This window comes from Pan troglodytes, chromosome X (assembly GCF_028858775.2).
Source record: "Pan troglodytes isolate AG18354 chromosome X, NHGRI_mPanTro3-v2.0_pri, whole genome shotgun sequence".
Classification (NCBI taxonomy): Eukaryota; Metazoa; Chordata; class Mammalia; order Primates; family Hominidae; genus Pan; species Pan troglodytes.
This window is the reverse complement of record NC_072421.2, coordinates 4,387,118-4,406,425: the sequence shown is the minus strand read 5'-3', so window position 1 is coordinate 4,406,425 and position 19,308 is coordinate 4,387,118. Positions and strand designations below refer to the sequence as shown.

At 48.8% G+C, this 19,308-nt stretch overlaps 1 protein-coding gene and 1 non-coding gene across 2 annotated transcripts in view; both read left to right on the top strand.

Moving 5' to 3' along the window:
* Positions 1-1,294: 1,294 nt before the first annotated feature.
* The window catches only part of LOC740134 (atherin-like), a 34,492-nt gene continuing 16,478 nt past the window's right edge, over positions 1,295-19,308 (top strand). The window contains exons 1-2 of the mRNA XM_063804875.1: positions 1,295-1,332; positions 9,732-10,372. Coding sequence (XP_063660945.1) covers positions 1,295-1,332; positions 9,732-10,372 — 679 coding nt within the window. The remainder of the gene's footprint in view (positions 1,333-9,731; positions 10,373-19,308) is intronic.
* Positions 14,785-14,858, top strand: TRNAI-GAU (transfer RNA isoleucine (anticodon GAU)). Its single transcript has one exon. It is a non-coding gene; the product is annotated as a tRNA-Ile (tRNA).

The following is a 19,308-nucleotide window of genomic DNA, read 5'->3' as shown; positions in this document are numbered from 1 at the left end:
TGTCCCTGGGCTTGTGGCCACATCACTACATTCTCTGCCTCCATCTCCACGTGACCTTTTCCTCTGTGTCTGTGTCTCCTCTTCTGTCTCTTAGAAGGACACTGGTCATTGGATTTAAAGGCCACCTGGGTAATTTATAGTGATCTAATCTCAAGAATCTTTCCTTAATTAGATGCAAATACTCTTTATCCAAATTAGTTTGCATTCACAAATTCTGGAGCTTAGTACTTGGACATATATTTTGGGGGGTTGATGGTTGGAGGGGCTTTTATTCAACTCAGTACATCTTAATAAGGAATTAATGCCCCCCAACTTGCCTTACAAGTCATATATTAAAAACAATGTTGGCCTGGCGCAGTGGCTCATGCCTGTAATCTCAACACTTTGGGAAGCCAAGGGAGGAGGATCACTTGAGCCCAGGAGTTGGAGACCAGCCTGGATAACAAAGGGAGACCCAGTTTCTACAAAATATTTAAAAATTAGCCAGGCATGATGGTGCATGCCTGTGGTCCTAGCTATTCAGGAAACTGAGGTGGGAGGATCACTTGAGCCTAGAAGTTCAAGACAGCAGTGAGCTATGCTCACACCACTGCACTCCATCCTGGGCAACAGAGCTGGACTCTGTCTCAAAAAACATAACACTAAAACATCAAAATTAAAAAAAAAAAAACAATGAAAGTAGCCTCCACTTACAAACTAATTACTCTTTCTTGAAAATATTACACTTTTTTTTCTTCTATATCTCTACTCCTAGCTCTCAACACCTTTCTTAAGCCCACATCATAACCTGTCTTGCATAACTTTGTGAGTGCCCAACTTTTCACTGTACAAGATTGTAGAGCTGCATGCTTCTTAAGAATAAATCCACACTTTAGGTACCAGTAAATCCATGCAATGCCTCAGACATTATAACCAAATAATGCCTGGAAAATCGACATGAATTTATGTGAAGCATAAGCCTTTAATTTTTTTAAAGAAAAGTAGATTGCTGTTTTTCCACATCATTTCAGAGCTGTTCTCTAGTTTTGCATGCCCTTTACTGCAGAACCATACAGATTTTGTTCTCCATTTCATACATCATTTGTTGAAATGCCCTTTAAAATGTAATGGAATATAGAGCTTTATGGGAAAAAATGCTGTAGAAAATAAATTATCTTCTCTCTTTGTATTGGGAACCAAAAGGTCTCACCTTATTAATGACCACAGAGACTCTCCTAAAGCAATTCTGGAAGTCAAAACAGCTGGAGTCTAGTTTAATGGGAACCCTCATTAATTAGACAAGAACACCAAGGCTATGACCACAGCAGCTGGTAGCAGCAGCCCTGCAGTGAAGTAGACTCTCAGAGGACACAAGGAAAGAGTGTATTGATAAGAAATCTACAGCAAAGGTGTAGCACATCATCATTTGATCTTGATACACTTGACTGTGGGCAAAGTACCTGTTATGTAAAACATGCTTTGTTAGTTAGGGCCATGATAAGCTGCTTAAGCTGATGAATGAACACCAAATCTCAGTGGTTTTTTTTTTTTTTTTTTGGTTTTTTTTTTTGAGACAGAGTCTCACTCTGTCGCCCAGGCTGGAGTGCAGTGGGGTGATCTCAGCTCACTGCAAGCTCCGCCTCCCAGGTTCACGCCATTCTCCTGCCTCAGCCTCCCGAGTAGCTGGGACTACAGGCGCCCGCCACCATGCCCAGCTAATTTTTTTGTATTTTTAGTAGAGACGAGGTTTCACCATGTTAGCCAGGATGGTCTCAATCACCTGACCTCATGATCCGCTCGCCTCAGCCTCCCAAAGTGCTGGGATTACAGGCGTGAGCCACCGCACCCAGCCCGTATATTTTTATTCTAACAAATACCTGGTGTTAAGCCCAAAGTGTGTGTTTCTGGTTGGCTGGTGATGCTCTTTCAAGTCCTGAATCAGGGACCCAATAACTTTCAACATTGTGTCTCAGCTCTCTTCAACAGCTGCCTCCAAGTTCTCTTGAGATATTGGTATTTATCAGAGGAGAGGGGATGGAGAAGGTATATGCCTTTGCTAGAGCTGCCATAACAAAGGACTGTAGACTGAGGGGCTTAAACAACAGAAATTTATTTCCTTACAATCCTGGAGGTGGGAAGTCTGAGATCAAGGTGTGGGCAGGGCTGGTTCCTCCTGAGGCCTCTCTCCTTGGCTTGTAGACTCTGTGTTCTCCCTTTGTCCTCACACAGTCATCTCTCTGTGTGTGTCTGTGTCCTCATCTCTTCTTATGAGGTGTCTTAGTCCATTTCAAGCTGCTATAACAGAACACCATAGACTGCAGGGCTTAAACAACAGACATTTATTCTCCCATTGTCCTGGAGGCTATCTATCTACCTATGTAGCATCTATCTACCCATCTATCTATCATCTGTGTATAATCTACCTATTATCTATCTATCTACTTATCATCTACTTATCATCTACCTATCATCTGTCTATTTTTCTATCTATCATCTACCTACCATCTATGTATCTACCTATCATCTAGCCATCTGTCATCTATCTATCATCTATCACCTATCATCTATCTGTCTCACCTATCATTTATCTATGTATTTATGTATCATCATCACCCAGCTATGAACTATCTATCATGTATGATGTATCTATCATCTATGTATCTACCTATCTGTTATTTTGGTCAAATATACATGATATAAAACTCACCATTTTAACCATTTTTAAGTGCACGGTTCAGTGGCATTAAGTGGATTCACACTGTTATGCAACCATCACCACCACCTATCTCCAGAACTTTTTTAATATCCTCAGTGAGATTCTGTCCCCATTAAACACTAACTCCTCATATTCCCTTCCCCCAGTGCCCAGTGCCCACCATTGTCTCTATGCATTGGATGACTCTAGAGACTTCATATGAATGGACTCATAGAGTATTAGTCTTTTTGAGCCTGGCTTATTTTACTTAGCATAATGTCCTCAAGGTTGATCTACGTTGTAGCACGTGTCAGAATTTCCTTCTTTGTTAGGGCTGAACAATGTCTCATTGTATGGATGGACCACACTTCGTTTATCCATTCCTCTGCTGATAGACACTTGGGTTGCTTCCACCTCTTGGCTACAGTGAAAAACAATGTTACGGACATAGGTTTACAAGTATCTCTTTGAGACCCTGCTTTCAATTCTTTTGAGTATATACCCAGAAGTGGAATTGCTGGATCCTATGCTAACTCTGTGTTTAATTATTGGAGAAACCACCACACTGTTTTGCACAGGGGCTGCACCATTGAGCATTTTCACCAACAATGCACAAAGATTCCCATTTCTCTACATCCTGGCTGACACCTGCTATTTTCTGGATTTTGTGAATCGTAGCCATCCTAGTGGGTGTGAAGTGGTACAGCTTTTATTTAACACTGAAGGACACAGCACAGCAAGAGAGAGAAAAAGTGTGTGCGCAGGCCAGCACTGGGATACAGAGAGACCCTTGTGCAAGATCCCAGGGTTCGTATTGATGCATGAATTGAACCACCTAAATATAGTGAAGCCATACTGACTTCACAAGTGGTTAGGCCAGTTGCAAGCCATCAGTAAAGAAATTGACCCTCAAGGGATTTCTTTCTTTCTTTTTTTTTTTTTTTTTTTTTGAGATGAAGTTTCCCAGGCTGTAGTGGCGTGGCATGATCTCAGCTCACTGCAACCTCTGCCTCCTGGGTTCAAGCAATTCTGCTGCCTCAGCCTCCTGAGTAGCTGGGAGAACAAGTGCGTGCAACAACACCTGACTAATTTTTTTGTATTTTTAGTAGAGACGAGGTTTCACCATGTTGGCCAGGATGGTCTTGAACTCCTGACCTCAGGTGATCTGCTAGCCTTGGCCTCCCAAAGTGCTGGGACTACAGACGTGAGCCACTGAGCCCGACCAAGGGATTTCTTAATTGTACATTTTAAAAGAACTTAAAGAATGTCATTGGATTGTTTGTAGCTGAAAGGATAAATGCTTCGGGGATGGATATCCCATTCCCCATGATGTGCTTCTTTCACATTGCATGCCTGTATCAAAACATCTCATGCAAAGCTGGGCACGGTGGCTCATGCATGTAATTCTAGCACTTTGGGAGGCCAAGGCCAGCGGATCACTTGAGGCCAGGAGTTCGAGACCAGCCTGGCCAACATGGTGAAACCCCATTTCTACTAAAAATACAAGAATTAGCTTTACATGGTGGTGCACACCTGTAGTCCCAGCTACTCAGGAGGCTGAGGCAGGAGAATTGCTTGAACCCAGGAGTCAGTGGTTGTAGTGAGCCAAGACCACATTACTGCACTCCAGCCTCGGTGACAAAGCCAGACTCTGTTTCATAAAAAACAAAAACAACTCATGTACCCCACAAATACATACACCTACTATGTATCTACAAAGATTAAAAATTAAAATTAAAAATTTTAAAAAAGAAATCTTATCCCACCATGCAAAGCAAAGAACCACTCTATTCTACAATTACCAAGCCCAGTATGAGACTTTAAGCAACATCTCATAAAACCCACTGACCATGGGTCAAAGACCAGACCTCTAGTAGTTGCAAGAGATACATAGAGCTTGTCCAGTTCAGCTATAAATCAATTTTATTTCCACAGAGGGTCACACAGCCCTTTCAAAAACAACCATATTGGATCAAACACAAAATTCGTAAAAAATATTCCTCCTGTTCCCCCAACCTCAAAATATATGTTGAAGGTCATATAGCCAGGGGCAATGCAGATTCAAAGCCACTATTGTGAGCTGCATTGACTATACCACCATGTAATTCATAATGTGTTGAAAATCAAATGCTCATGATAAATGATCATTGATTAGGGCCCCTAGTTGTGAGTGTACCTATATTTTTTCATTCTATAAAAGCAAATATTAAATCAACATGAAGAGTAAATAATTACCCATGTTATATTGACAGGCTGAAATTGGTTTATATTCCATATGGAGTTCAATTGATCATTATTTTCATCCTTGACACTTGGGTTTATCCATTCTCCAAACCACCACTTTGGAAGAGCAAGTTAATATACAATTACTGCTAAAAAAGGTACATACCTCCAATTTTGGGTTGTGTTGACAATTCCACTTGTTTGTTCTGTCCTTCTGATTGGGAGTATTATTTTCCTAGGTCTGTTTTAACAAAGTACCATAAATTGAGACACTGAATGAGTCTCAATAAATGTGCATTCTCACGTTTCTAGAGACCAGAAGTCTGAAATCAAGGTGCGGTCCGAGCCACACTCCCTCTGAAGGCTCAGCCTGGCCAACATGGTGAAACCCCATCTCTACTAAACATACAAAATTTATCTGGGCATGGTGGTGCGCACCTGTAGTCCAAGCTACTTGGGAGACTGATACAGGAGAATCGCTTGAACCGAGGAGGCAGAGGTTGCAGGGAACAGATATCGTGCCACTGCACTCCAGCCTGGATGACTGAGCAAGACTCCATCTCAAAAACAAAAACAAATACAAATACAAAAACAAAAACAAAAACAGAGACTGATGCTCACAGATTGTGTATTCCAGACCACCAAGTTAATTCAGCATTGGCAGTGACATCATGTTCTTTCAAACAGCATCCCCTTTCTCCTTCTGGGTACTGAATTTTTGTAAATGGCAAATGAATTCCTTCATTAAGCCACAAACAGTGACATGACAGCTGCAAATTCAGCCACCTATAAGGTTTCCAGATAAAAGACACAACACCAATTAAATGTGAATTTCAGATAAATACTGAATAATTTGTTAGTATCCATATGCCCCCAGTATGACATGGGGCATACTGATACTCAAAAATCTGTTACTTGGCCAAGTGCAGTGGGTCACACCTGGAATCCTAGGACTTTGGGAGGCTGAGGTGGGGGGATTGTTGATCCCAGGAGTACAAGACCAGCCTAGGTAACATGGTGAAACCCTGTCTCTACAAAAATACAAAAATTAGCTGAGCGAAATGGTGCACACCTGTAGTCCAACTACTCAGGAGGCTGAGGTGTGGGGATTGCCTGAGCCTGAAGAGGTAGAGGCTGCAGTGAGCCGTAATCACACCACTGTACTCCAGCCTGGGCCACAGAGTGAGACCCTGTCTCAAAAAATAAAAATAAAAAAGTAGAATAAATATAATTAAAATTTAAAACATTTTAAAATGTGTTATCTGAAATTTAAATTTATTACAATTTTTATTTGCTAAATGTGGCCACTCCAAGTGTATGGAGTATTTATTCTACCATGCAGTTTTTAACACTTGCATCTCTGCATCTGCTTCTGTTCCAGGACAGAGAAAAACTAACACATTTCTGCTGTATCTAAGAATATGTAGATATACCTGTGTTTTGATTCTTTCTGATTTCAGTACTAAACATCCCTCATTATCATTCTCAGGGAAAAGATGAATATAGAATCTCTGCAGAGCTAATATTTCCTGACACCCTGTTTATGTGCCTTGTGAATTGTGGGCATTGCCATGTGGGTTATTTCATTTCATCTTCACAATCACCCTCCAAAAGTAAAAAACAAAGACTGCCTCACTCAAATGTCCACTGCCATCAGTGCCCCATGAGTATATATACGGTGCCAAGCTCTGCCATGATCTCTCCAGAGAAGAGGAGTAAAACCAAAGAAGTGAAGACGTGTCTGCCTGGAAGGGAACATCTGTGACACCTTCTTTTCCAAATGTTCTTAAAGTTTAAGCAGATTATTGTAAAGGAAATATGAAAAAGTTAGTACTTAAAAAAAAAACCTCCTTGTATCAAAATGTCCCATTCCCAGCCTCTATTCAATTTCAATCCTTTAAATGTTTGTTTTCATATTTACAATCATGGTGCTATGTAATATTCTTACACTACAGTTTCAAGATTTGTCAATTTTACGCCTTATGGTTATTGAGGATTTGGTCTTGAAACTGAGATTGCAGAATTATAAGAAATGTGAGAAATCTTGGCTGGGCACGGTGGCTCATGCCTGTAATCCTAGCACTTTGTGAGGCTGAGGTAGGCAGATCGCTTGAGGTCAGGAGTTCAAAACCAGCCAGCCAACATGGTGCAACTCCGTCTCTATTAAAAAAAAAAAAAAATTAGCCGGGCATGGTGGCGGGTGCCTGTAATCCCAGCTACTCGGGAGGCTGAGGCAGGAGACTCACTTGAACCCAGGAGTCAGAGGTTGCAGTGAGCTGAGATCGCACCATTGCACTCCAGCCTGGGCAACAAGAGCAAAACTCCATCAAAAAAAAAAAAAAAAAAAGGAAAAGAAAAACAAATATGAGAAATCTAACGTGACTGACTCCATCTTCCATCAGACCTCACAGGCTAAATTGTTTTGTTTTGTTTTGTTTTTGCTTATTCTAGTGTGGCAGCCAAGATAACTGCGTGAGGAAGTTAGTTTATAGTTAAAATTTGAAGCCAGGTGTGGTGCCACCCAGCACCTTGGGAGACCGAGGCAGGAGGATTGCTCGAGCCCAGGAGTTGGAGAACAGCCTCAGGAACATAGTGAAACCCCTTCTCAAAAAAAAATTTACAAAAATTAGCCAGGCATGGTGGTGTGCACCTGTAGTCCCAGCTACTCAGGAGGCTGAGGTGAGAGGATCGCTTGAGCCCAGGAAGTTGAGGCTGCAGTGAGCCAAGATCACACCACTGCACTCCAACCTGGACAACAGAGCAAGATTGTGTCTCAAAAAATAATAAATAAATAAATAAATAATAAATAATTGTGTATATATATTTATACACACACACAGAGAGTGAGAGAGAGAGAGTTAAACTCTGAGGCAAGGAAACTGACCTCACTCCTTGACTGCAGATTAAAGCCACATTCAGAAAACAAGGTTAGAATTACTGTAGGGGCTTGAACTTTGCTAAAGTATAGGCATAGTTAATCAATGACCTGCCATCACTTAGTGTGTTTTCATGTAAGTTGTTCACTGCACCAGAGTCATGTAACCAGGGATCACAAGATGTATAACTTCCCAAACTACTCTTGTAGATAACATTACTATTGTAAAACCTAAACAATGGTCTTTGAAATATTTTTCAGATTTAGCATTTTGGCAGACCAAGAGATGCCACCTGGTCCTGAGATACCCTCTCCTGGGAACTAACTCACCTGCAGAAAGACAGTTTTAGACACCCCTGAGATTTCATCCACAGTCAATCAATTGTTGCAGTTCCCCAGCCTTCTGCCCACAAAAGTACCATGAAAAACCATAGTTTCCAACTTTTTAGGGAGACAGATTTGAGAAACCTCTCCTATTCTCCTCAATTAGCTGTCCCTGCAATTATTAACCTCCCTCTTTGCTGCAACATCTGCTGTTCTCAGTGCATTGGGTTTTTGGGGGGCAGCAGGAAAGAAGAACCCCTCAGAATGTGACACTCTCCTGCCTGCCTTTCCATCCAATCACAAATGTCCTTTCCCTCCTACCACATTCTTGTAAACATTTAGGTCACAATATTTGGTTTAAGAAATCATCAGTGTTTCCATTATAGTGACCATTGCAATGATATTCAAAGATGAACCAGTGACTACAATGATTATGTTTTCTTTCTTTCCTTTTTCCTGGAGTTAGTAATTGCCTTTTTATTTTTTGGAGACAGGGTCTGTCACCCAAGCTAGGAGGCTGGAGTGCAGTGGTGCAATTATAGCTCACTGCAGCCTCAAACTCCTGAGCTCAAGTGATCCTCCCAACTCAGCCTCTGGAGTTGCTGAGATTACAGGCATGAGCCACTGCACTGGGCTGCCTTCTTTTTATATAAAATTTACTTAGTGCCTGAAACTATTTTATCCCAGTGCTCCAAAAGGCCTACCATGTGCCCCTAAATTCATCAGTTTTTCTAACTCCCATACTTTTTGTCCATTCATTCCTGCTCTTTCTTCCTGGATGGCTCCGTCTAGCATCTCTTGAACCCCATCTCCAACATGAACTGTTTGCCTATGGAACCTGGTGAATGGCTGTCACCCTGACCACCAACTGCACTTCTCTCCTCCACCGGATCTCCTAACTTTCTGAATCCACGTCTTACTTGTTCTCAGTTTGCGCCATCCTTTTTCTGAAGAACATCTTGTAGTAGCTGTCCAAGAAAAGGTGTCAACAAAAAGAGTCAAACTCTGTAAAATATTTGAAGAAATTTATTCTGAGCCAAATACGACTGACCATGGCCCATTACACAGCCCTCAGGAGGTCCTGAGAACATGTGCCCAAGGTGGTTGGGGTGCAGTTTGGTTTTATACATTTTAGGAAGGCATGAGACAGCAATCAAATACATTTGAGAAATACATTGGTTTGGTCCAGAAAAGAGACAAGTAGAAGTGGTGGGCGGGGGCGGGGGGGTGGAGGAAAGGGGGTTCCAGGCTGTGGGTGAATTTAAACATTTTCTGGTTGACAGCTGGTTGAGTTTATCTGAAGACCTGGGATCACAGAAAGGAATGTCTGGGTTGTGATAAGAGGTGGTGGAGACCAAAGTTTTACTATGCAGATGAAGCTTTTAGCTAGCAGGCTTCAAAGACAAGAGAGAATAGGTTGTAAAATGTTTCCTCCCTCCTGAGTAGCCGGGTCTGGACCTGTGCGCCTCTGCGCCTAAGAGGGTCGGGGCAGTAGGTCGCGGTGAGAGGTCGTCCTGGGTGCCACCCGAGGGGCGCCTCGGGCGCGGAGGGGGCGTGAGCACCTCCCCAGGCCCGCGCCTGCCCACGGTGGCGGGGCACGCCCAGGTCTCTGGCTCCTGGGCTGGGTCGCGGCAGGGGCGGAGCGCGTGCGAAGGCGACGCCCCCAGCCCCTAGGCCTCGCCCAGGCGGCTTCCGCCCGCCTCTTCAACGCGCACGCTGCTACCGAGCTGCAGGAGGCAGCGGGCGCGAGACTGGGAATGCGCAGGGCCCCCGCCTGGCTCTACAAGCCCGGGCCGCGGCCCCCGCCTTCCCCGCCGCCTCCCAGCGCTCCGTGCCCGACCCCCGAGGCCGGCGGCTGCTGCTACCTGGGGCCGTTGCTGCTTGTGCCGTGAGCGACGCCCAGCCATTGTCCCCGCCGCTCCGTCAGCCGCGCCGGGCCGCGCGCGCACCGGAAGGCGCATTGGCGTCTTGCGGGCTCCGGGCCGGGTGGGCAGGATGGCCTCCACAAGCCGCATGGCGCGCATGGGGAGCCTCCGTTGATGCCGCCGCGCCGCCCTCCGAGGCTGCGTCCCCGGAAGCCCGGCTCCCCGAGCACTCCGGCCCGGCCCGGCGCCTCGGACCTGAGTGCGTCCCCATGGAGGCGCCCGGGCTGGCCCAGGCGGCCGTGGCAGAGGAGACCCCGGACTGGGCGCCCGAGCTCTGCCCCAGCTCCGAGGCGCGGTCGTCGGAGCTGCCTGCCAACCGCCTTCAGGACTTCGACACGCTGGTCACCGTGGGTGAGTGAGTGCGCGCGGGGACTCGGCCCACAGGGGCGCGCGGCGCGGCCGGGACGCTGTCGTAGGACAAAGGGCCCCGGGTGCCGGCCTCCTGGGGAGGGCCCTGCCCCGCCGCTGCGGCTCGGGATCCCAGCGCGGGGCTGCCCCTGCGCCCTGGGTCTCCCTGGGGGGCGCTCGGAGAAGTAGAGCGCACCCCCCAGCCCCGGCGAGTCCCCCGACCGACCGGGTGCCTTCCCTGGAACGCCGACGGCTCCTGTCGGGGACCACCCTCCACCCCCAGCACACATAGCACTCTGGGGCCTGGGCCATCCGACGTCACCAAACTTCCTGTGGGTCACCTCGCCTGGGGTAACTCGTGCGCTCTCCCAGGCAGCGGCCCCAGGGACACGGGGACTGTTTGTCCTCTCATTTTGGACAGGAGGAAGCTAGGCTGGGAAGCCCAATGGCTCAGGGTTATAGCTTCTGGCTTAGGAAGACCAGCAGCCATAGCCGAGGAGCCTTCAGGCCTGCTGAGGAAGAGGGGACTTTGCTTCCTTCAGTGACCTTTTTGGCACCTAGGCCTTGAGGAAGGGGTCATGAGGAAACCCTGATTTTGGAAGGATAGTGGGAAGAGGGCCCTCTCTTTTTCTCCTGTCCCTCCCTTTCTCCTATCACATTTTCTCTCTCTTTTTGTCTCTCTCCCTCTTTCTGTGTCTTTATGCATTACTCTCTGTATTAGTCGTTTTTACGCTGCTGATAAAGACATATCCTAGACTTGGAAGAAAAGGAGGTTGAATTTCTTTTTTTTCTGAGACGGAGTCTTGCTCCTGTCGCCCAGGCTGAAGTGCAGTGGCGCGATCTAGGCTCACTGCAACCTCTGCCTCCCGGGTTGAAGCAATTCTCCTGCCTCAGCCTCCTGAGTAGCTGGGATTACAGGTGCATGCCCCAACTCCTGGCTAATTTTTGTACTGTTAGTAGAGACGGGGCTTCACCATGTTGGCCAGGCTGGTCTGGAACTCCTGACCTCAGGTGATCCACCCACCTCAGCCTCCCAAAGTGTTGAGATTACAGGTGTAAGCCACCACGCCCGGCCAGGAGGTTTAATTTGACTTACAGTTCCACATGGCTGGGTAAGTCCCATAATCATGGCAGAGGGCAAAAGGTACTTCTTACATGGCGGCAGCAAGAGAGAATGAGGAGGAAGCAACAGCAGAAACCCCTGAAAACCCATCAGATCTCGTGAGATTTATTCACTATCATGAGAATAGCACGGGAAAGACCCGCCCCTATGATTGCAGTTACCTCGCCCTGAGTCCCTCCTGCAACACGTGGGTATTCTGGGAGATACAGTTCAAGTTGACATTTCAGTGGGGACACAGTCAAACCGTATAATTCCACCCCGGCCCCTCCAAATCTCATGTCCTCACATTTCAAAACTAACTGTGCCTTCCCAACAGTCCCCCCAAAGTCTTAACTCATTTCAGCATTAACCCAAACGTCCACAGTCAGACAAGGCAAGTCCCTTCCACCTATGAGCCTGTAAAATCAAAAGCAAGCTAGTTACTTCTTAGATACAATGGGGATACAGGTATTGGGTAAATACAGCCATTCCAAATGGGAGAAATAGGCCAAAACAAAGGGGTTATAGGGCCCGTGCAAGTCCAAAATCCAGTGGGGCAGTCAGATCTTAAAGCTCCAAAATGATCTCCTTTGACTACAGGTCTCACATCAGGTGCAAGAAGTGGATTCCTATGGTCTTGGGCAGCTCTGCGCCTGTGGCTTTACAGGGTACAACATCCCTCCCTGCTGCTTTCACAGGCTGACGTTGAGTGTCTGTTGTGTTTCCAGGCCTATGGTGCATGCTGTTGGTGGATCTACCTTTCTGGCGTTTGGACGACAGTGGCTCTCTTCTCACAGCTCTACTAGGCAGTGCCCCAGTAGGGACTCTGTGTGGGGGCTCCAACCCCACATTTCCCTTCTGCACTGCCCTAGCAGAGGTTCTCCATGAGGGCCTCACCCCTGCCACAGACTTTTGCCTGAACATCCAGGCATTTCCATACATCTTCTGAAATCTAGGCGGAGGTGCTCAAACCTCAATTCTTGACTTCTGTGCATCTGCAGGCTCAACACCACATGGAAGCTGCCCAGGCTTGGGGCTTCCACCCTCTGAAGCCACAGCCTGAGCTCTACTTTGGCTCCTTTCAGTCACAGATGGAGCAGCTGGAACCCAGGGTACCAAGTCCCTAGGCTGCACACAGCACAGAGACTCTGGGCCCAGCCCACAAAACCACTTTTTTCTCCTGGGCCTGTGATGGGAGGGGCTGCTGTGAAGGTCTGTGACATGGCCTGGAGACATTAGACTCCTTCCTACTTATGCAAATTTCTGCAGCTGGCTTGAATTTCTCCCCCCAAAAATGGATTTTTCTTTTCTACTGGATCATCAGGCTGCAGATTTTCAAACTTTTATGCTCTGTATCCCTTTTAAAACAGAATGCTTTCAACAGCACCCAAGTCACATTTTGAATGATTTGCTGCTTAGAAATTTCTTCCGCTAGATATTCTAAGTCATCTCTCTCAAGTTCAAAGTTCCACAAATCTCTCGGGCAGAGGCAAAATGCCGCCAGTCTCTTTGCTAAAACATAATAAGAGTCACCTTTGCTCCAGTTCCCAAGAAGTTGCTCATCTCTATCTGAGACCACCTCAGCCTGGACCTTATTGTCATATCGCTATCAGCATTTTGGCCAAAGCCATTCAACAAGTCTCTAGGAAGTTGCAAACATTCCCACATTTTCCTGCCTTATTCTAAGCCCTCCAAACCGTTCCAACCTCTGCCTATTACCCAATTCCAAAGTCGCTGTGACATTGTTGGGTATCTTTTCAGCAATGCCCCACTCCCGGTACCAATTTACTGTATTAGTCTGTTTTTACGCCGCTGATACAGACATACCCAAGACTGGGAAGAAAAGGAGCTTTAATTTGACTGATAGTTCCACAGGCTGAGGAAGTCTCGTAATTAAGGCGGAGAGCGAAAGGCACTTCTTACATGGTGACAGCAAGAGAATGAGGAGGAAGCAAAAGCAGAAACCCTGATAAACCCATTAGATGTCATGAGACTTATTCACTATCACCAGAATAGCACAGGAAAGACCGGCCACCATGATTCAGGTACTTCCCCTGGGTCCCTCTCACAGCACGAGGGAATTCTGGGAGATAAAATTCAAGTTGAGATTTCAGTCGGGACATGGCCAAACAATATCATTTTCTGTTTCTCTATTTCTGTCTTTCCCCGTCTCATTTTTTTTCTTTTCTTTTTTTTGAATGAATCATTGAAAATCACATGTGCAATTATTTCAGGATATACTTGACAGACTATTAAATGCAAAAAGGAAGACAAAATACACTTTTTCAAGCAAGGCTTTCCATTCCATTCATTTATTTATTCATCCCGGAGTGCTGGGATTAAAGGCACGAGCCACCACTCCTGGCGAAAGGATTCCGTGTATACATATAGAAATACACGTGTACAGTGAAAGGGGAAAAAAAAATGGACAAGAAGGAAGTGGAGACCCCTGCAGCCATTATTTTTTGGGCAATAGGGAATTCGGTGGTTCTTTTGGCCTTTGGTTTTCTGGGTTTTCTGAGCTAGATTTAACCATGCTGAAAGGCTCTTGATACACGAAGTTGCCAGGCCGCAGGATTCTCAGAGTTAAAACCAGCATTGAATGGGAATGTTTGAAAACCTCACTGCAGAGCCAAGCCTCCCATGTGCAATTTGCATTTTCCCTGTGGAAGCCTGCGGTTCCCTGTAGGAAGCCAGCCGCCTCCCTTCTCCTTGAAGTCTCCTAGGTCTCAGTTTCTGCATCCACCCAATGGGGATGACAGTGAGGCGGTCAGAAGTCGCAGCTGGGGCCAAGCGGGGAGGCAGCCAGTGGCGCGGGCTCTGCAAGGAATCAGTCGCGGGCCGGCGCGAACATGGAGCCCTTTCAGACGCTCGGGCAGCACCAGATGGTGGGGCGGTCGGTTATCTCAGTTGGTGAGCGCGTGGTGCTGATACCGCCACGGTCGCGGGCTTGATCCCCGCACCGGCCCTAGTCCCAGTTTTTTGTTGGTTTGTTTCTTTGTTTTTTCCCCATGAACTGTTTCTGCAACTCTTTTTCAAAATGCGCCTTTCAGGTTCTGTAAGCCCCATGCGGGCAGGAGCGACTTGCGGGATCTCTTGGACTCGGCCCAGAGGTGGTCGAGGACAGCCTGGCAGGGAGGAGCGGGAGAAACCCGGCCAGCGCTGGGGCGGTGGCTCCTCCCCGGAGTCCCCGCGGCTGGGGCAAAGCGGAAGGCAGCCAGAGGCGCGCGGGCTTGGCGAGGAATCGCTCGTGGACGGGCGCGAACGTGGAGGGAGCCCTTTTATATGCTCCAGGGGCGCTGTGTGGTCAGGCGGCCGGTTAGCTCAGTCGGTTAGAGCGTGGTGCTGATAACACCAAGGTCGCGGGCTCGACTCCCGCACTGGCCACGGTGTGAGCTGCTTTTTTTTTTTTTTTTTCCGCCGCCACCCCGCCATGAACTCTTTCTACAACGGTTTGTGAAAAATGCGCCTTTCGGGTACTGTGAGCGGCGTGCGGATAGGAGCGAATTGCAGGATCTCTTGGTCTCCCCGCCCAGAGGTTGTCGAGGGCAGCCTGCTGGGGAGAGCGGGAGGTACCAGGCATGCGCTGGGGCGGTGGCTCCGCACCCGAGTCCCTGCACCCTCCGCCACCTGCAGGGCACTCAGGACATCCAAAGCGATCCACATCTCCGGCCCTCAGCCCCCACCCCTGCCGCCCCCACGCTTCCTGAGGCTGTGGCTCCCCTGGAGGAATCGCCCACTGAAGACGGGTGCTCCCAGATGTCACCGCCTCGTGTTCCGCTGGCCGCCTTGCGGGGAAGTCTTAGGGTTGAAAATCCAGGTCTGCAATGAATGCATTCCACAGATGGTGTGTAGGGCTACTGCATGCCCAGCACCGTTCTAGGCGGGGAGCAAAACGGTAAGTGAGACACAAATCCCAAGCCACGTGGAGAAAGTGACCAGCCAGTAGATGCCTGCCATGTTTTTAGAGAGGCGTTCTGGTTGTGGAAGCCTCTGGAAACCTTCTCTTGCTCTTCCCCCCCCCCACCCCCCACCCCCCGTTTCTTTTCAGAGACATCTTAGGCTTCACATTTCTTCCTCTTGGTTCTGCATTTTGCAGCCAGAGCAAGTGGATGAGTTTCTCGCTGGTGGTTCAAGTTTCCGGGGTGGTCAGGTGTGCTCCGTTGAACGAAGCCAGTTGTGTAGGGTCAGTGCCATTTTCTGTCACGATCCAGCAGGGGCTCCACCTGCTTTTGAAAACTCTCCAGTGGAAACATCTACTAACTCTGACCTAAATCAGTAGCTGCTCAAAATCTACAGACTACTGGCTTAAAACCTTGGTAAGTGCCCAGGGTGTAGTAAAAGTTCTCAATAAACGCCAGCTGATGGCGCTGCTGCTACTATAAGCAACGTTAGGAGAGCCTGGGTCGGCTGACACCTGAAATAGAAACCTGTAGGCAACAAGTTGGATGTCACATCTTGCAGTAGTCGTGCCGGGTTAGATGCAGGGACAGAGCACGGAGGAGTCGGTGGAGGTTGCTGCCCTCAAGTTTCCTGAACTTGAAGGGGTTTAGAATGTGCCACGGTGGCGTGAAAATTATTTTGAGCAGAAGGCATTTGAATTCCTGAAATTTCTTGTCTGCCGAAAAGCAGAGCTTCCCAAAAGATCTCAAAAGAACTCAGTTGTCATAAATCCCTTCTTGGGAAGGAACTAGGAAAGATTGACTCGGGCCAGGCGCAGTGGTTCACGCCTGTAATTCCAGCACTTTGGGAGGCCTAGGCAAGTGGATCATCTGAGCCCAGGAGTTGGAGACCAGCCCGGGCAACATGGTGAGATCCTCTCTCTATTAAAAAAAAACAAAAAACAAAAAAAAACGAAAATTAGCTGGGCCTGGTAGCGCATGCCTGTAGTCCGAGCTACTCCAGAGGCTGAGGTGGAAGGATCACCTGAGCCCGGGAAGTCGAGGTTGTAGCGAGCTGAGATGGCGCCACTGCACTCCAGCCTGGGCAACAGAGTGAGACCCTGTCTAAAAAAAAAAAAGAAAATGTGGTAAGATACCCATCATATGAAATTCACCATTAAAAAATAGCGAGCATCGTGAATGCGACGTATTGATGAGGATGATGGTGATGTTCCAGAACCTTCTCTGACACCAGCCTGGCCCTCCCCCCCACCCCACCCCCCCCCCAGCCTTACCTTTCCTGGCTTCCTGGTGCTGATCATACTGTACTGCAAATGCCGGTTTCCTCCTTCTCGCCAGCTAGACCCATGGTACCCCACAGGGAGGGAATGGCGACTCAGCCACCAGGCGCTTAATAAGTGTTTGTTGGCCAGTGGACCTCCTACGCTCCCTGGGGAGAGGGACTGGGACTGGGACCGGGACCGGGACGTGTGTACACACCTGCAGCTACAAGACTCGGTGGGGAGGGTGCACAGAGCCTCGACCCTGTAAGAGAGGCGATCGGGCTGAGGAAGACGGGGCACTGGGGCTGGATGGATGGGACGGACATGTGGAGAGGGTGGGTTCGTGGATTTGTTCACCCGTTCATTTATTGGTTTCTATGCATCCATCCATCTTTCACGCCTTGAGCGTGCGTTCTGGGCAGGGCCTGTAATGGGCACCGAATGAGTAACATATCGTCTCTCCCTTCAAGGTACACGCAGCCTGGGTGGGTGAGGGGAGAGACGGTAGGGTGACATGGGAACAGTTTGGGGGTTGGGAAGCGCTCCTGTTAAAAATTCAAACTTTGGGTCCCCTCTCAGATTTATAAACCTAAACGTTTGCTGGTGGACCTAGGACTCCGCGTATCCAGGCAGGATCCTCCGCTGATTGGGGTGCACGATGACGTCAGAACACGTGGATAACGTGATAACTTGTGGGCCAGGGGCTTTGGAACCTCAAAGAATGTGATACCTTTTGGGTCAGGGGCTTTGGAACCTCAAAGACCTCCGCCTGGGGGATCGGGGACAGCTCCCGGAGGAGGTGACATCTGAGCGTTAAACACATCCGTGACAGGCAATGAGAAAATAAGGTGGGTCCGCTGTGCTGATCGGCCCTAGGGGCCGCGGCGGCTGTCCCGGCCGGGCAGCGTCGCCTTCCGAGGTGTCTTGGCCTGCGGGGCACTCGTAGCCCGCCGCTTTCCCAGGTGAGGCACGTCGTCGCCCAGCGACCCAGGTTGGAGTCCCCGCTTCAGCCGCCGTGGCGGATGCGGCGGCCAGGCTTCTCCGGGCCAGGGCAGCGTTGCACGTGTGGCCCCGCTGGGCCCCGAGCAGCTGCGGCAGGTCCTGAAGCGGGTGACGAAGGCGCAGCTGCTGCCGCCGCGGCCCATCAGGCCGCCCTCCAGCGGGACCCTGACGCCGAGCCCCCGTGCCCGCCACGCCTGCTGCCGCCCCAGGTGAGGCTCCGGGAGGGACGTGGGGAAACTGAGGCCCGGAGGGGGCCGAGGCCCCGCGGCGGGGTTAGCTGCTTGGCCGGGGTGGCCAGTGTCCGGCCCCAGTCAAGACTCAGGGTGTCCCGAAGCTGAGCCCCTTAGGGACGGCGTTCGGCCCCCACCTGCCACCACCCTGGCGTTTTCACCCCAGGAGCCTCACTTGAGGAGCCGATGCTCACGCTGGGCCCTCTGCCTGGGACGCCGTCGTGCCCTCTCTGCCTCCACAGCCCTGCCCGGGGCTCCCCTGTGCTGCCTAGCTCTTCTTACACGCCTTTGACCACTCGTTCAGCCTCTGCGGGGCACTCAGAGACGGGGTTGCCCGCACTCCCACCTAAGTGCAGGAGGTGCGGCCTTCACCACACTCGATGAACGAACATCAGGCAGGTTCTGGGAGGGACAGGGGGGCCGCTTTAGAGTGGGTGGTCCCGTAGGCCAGACGCTGCCCCTGAGACCTGAATGAATTAAAAGGAACCAACCGAGCTTTTCAGGTCTCAGGCACAGCAAGTGCCACGGCCCAGCATTTCCTTCTCTTCATTGCTGCTTCTCAGCATTTTCTTTCTCTCTCTCTCTGTCTCTGTCTCTGTTTTTGCGTACAGATACTATGCTTTTGGGGTGGGTACTCTCATTGTCCTTCCAGGGGTCCTACACGGCGTCTGTAAAATTCCATCTCATTTCATTGCTGGCGCTGTAAATAAAATTAGTCGTATCCCAAAATTGCCAAAAGAAGAGGGCTTTTTCCACTAGAAGAGATGCGTTAGAGAATAGAATCAGCGATCTTCACTCCTGAGTTTTATCGACTTCACTCGTTATTTTAGCTGCCTGGGGTTGTTGTATCCAGTTGATCATCAAGAGTGGAGAGTTGTCTTACTAAGGTTTAGGAAGGCAAGTATGATTCTGCCCAAATGCCACACTATCTAGAGGTGTGACCTTGGGTAACTCGACGTTTTTGGACTGTGGTCTGGGTCCGAAGGCTGCAAGATGCCATCCTGGGACAGCCATCTGCAGAGCCTCTGCTCTGTGCCGGGCAGTGTTCTGGGTTGCTTAGCTCGCAGTAGTGTTTTTGTACCAGCATTTTGCAGGGAGGTTGAGTGGCTTTGTCCAAGATCCCTCAGGTGTGGCTGCTCTCCAGAGCCCTTGTTCTCCCCAGCACACCCTGCTGAATGTGGCCACAGCTTTTTGGGTTTGGAATGGAGTCAAAAAATGACAATACTTTTCATAAAGTAAAAGCAAACTTAGTCAAGATCAGGCAGCATGATGGGACTTATTCTGTAGCTAATCTGATGGAGATGTATAAATTCTACCTCCAATAATGTACCTTTGTAGCACATTCTGCTAATAGTTTTTCAGCCCCAGCTGTGTCGTGGAAGCCACGAAGTCAAACCGGATGTGTACTTTGCCCCTCAGTAGCTGATGAACTAACAGGAGA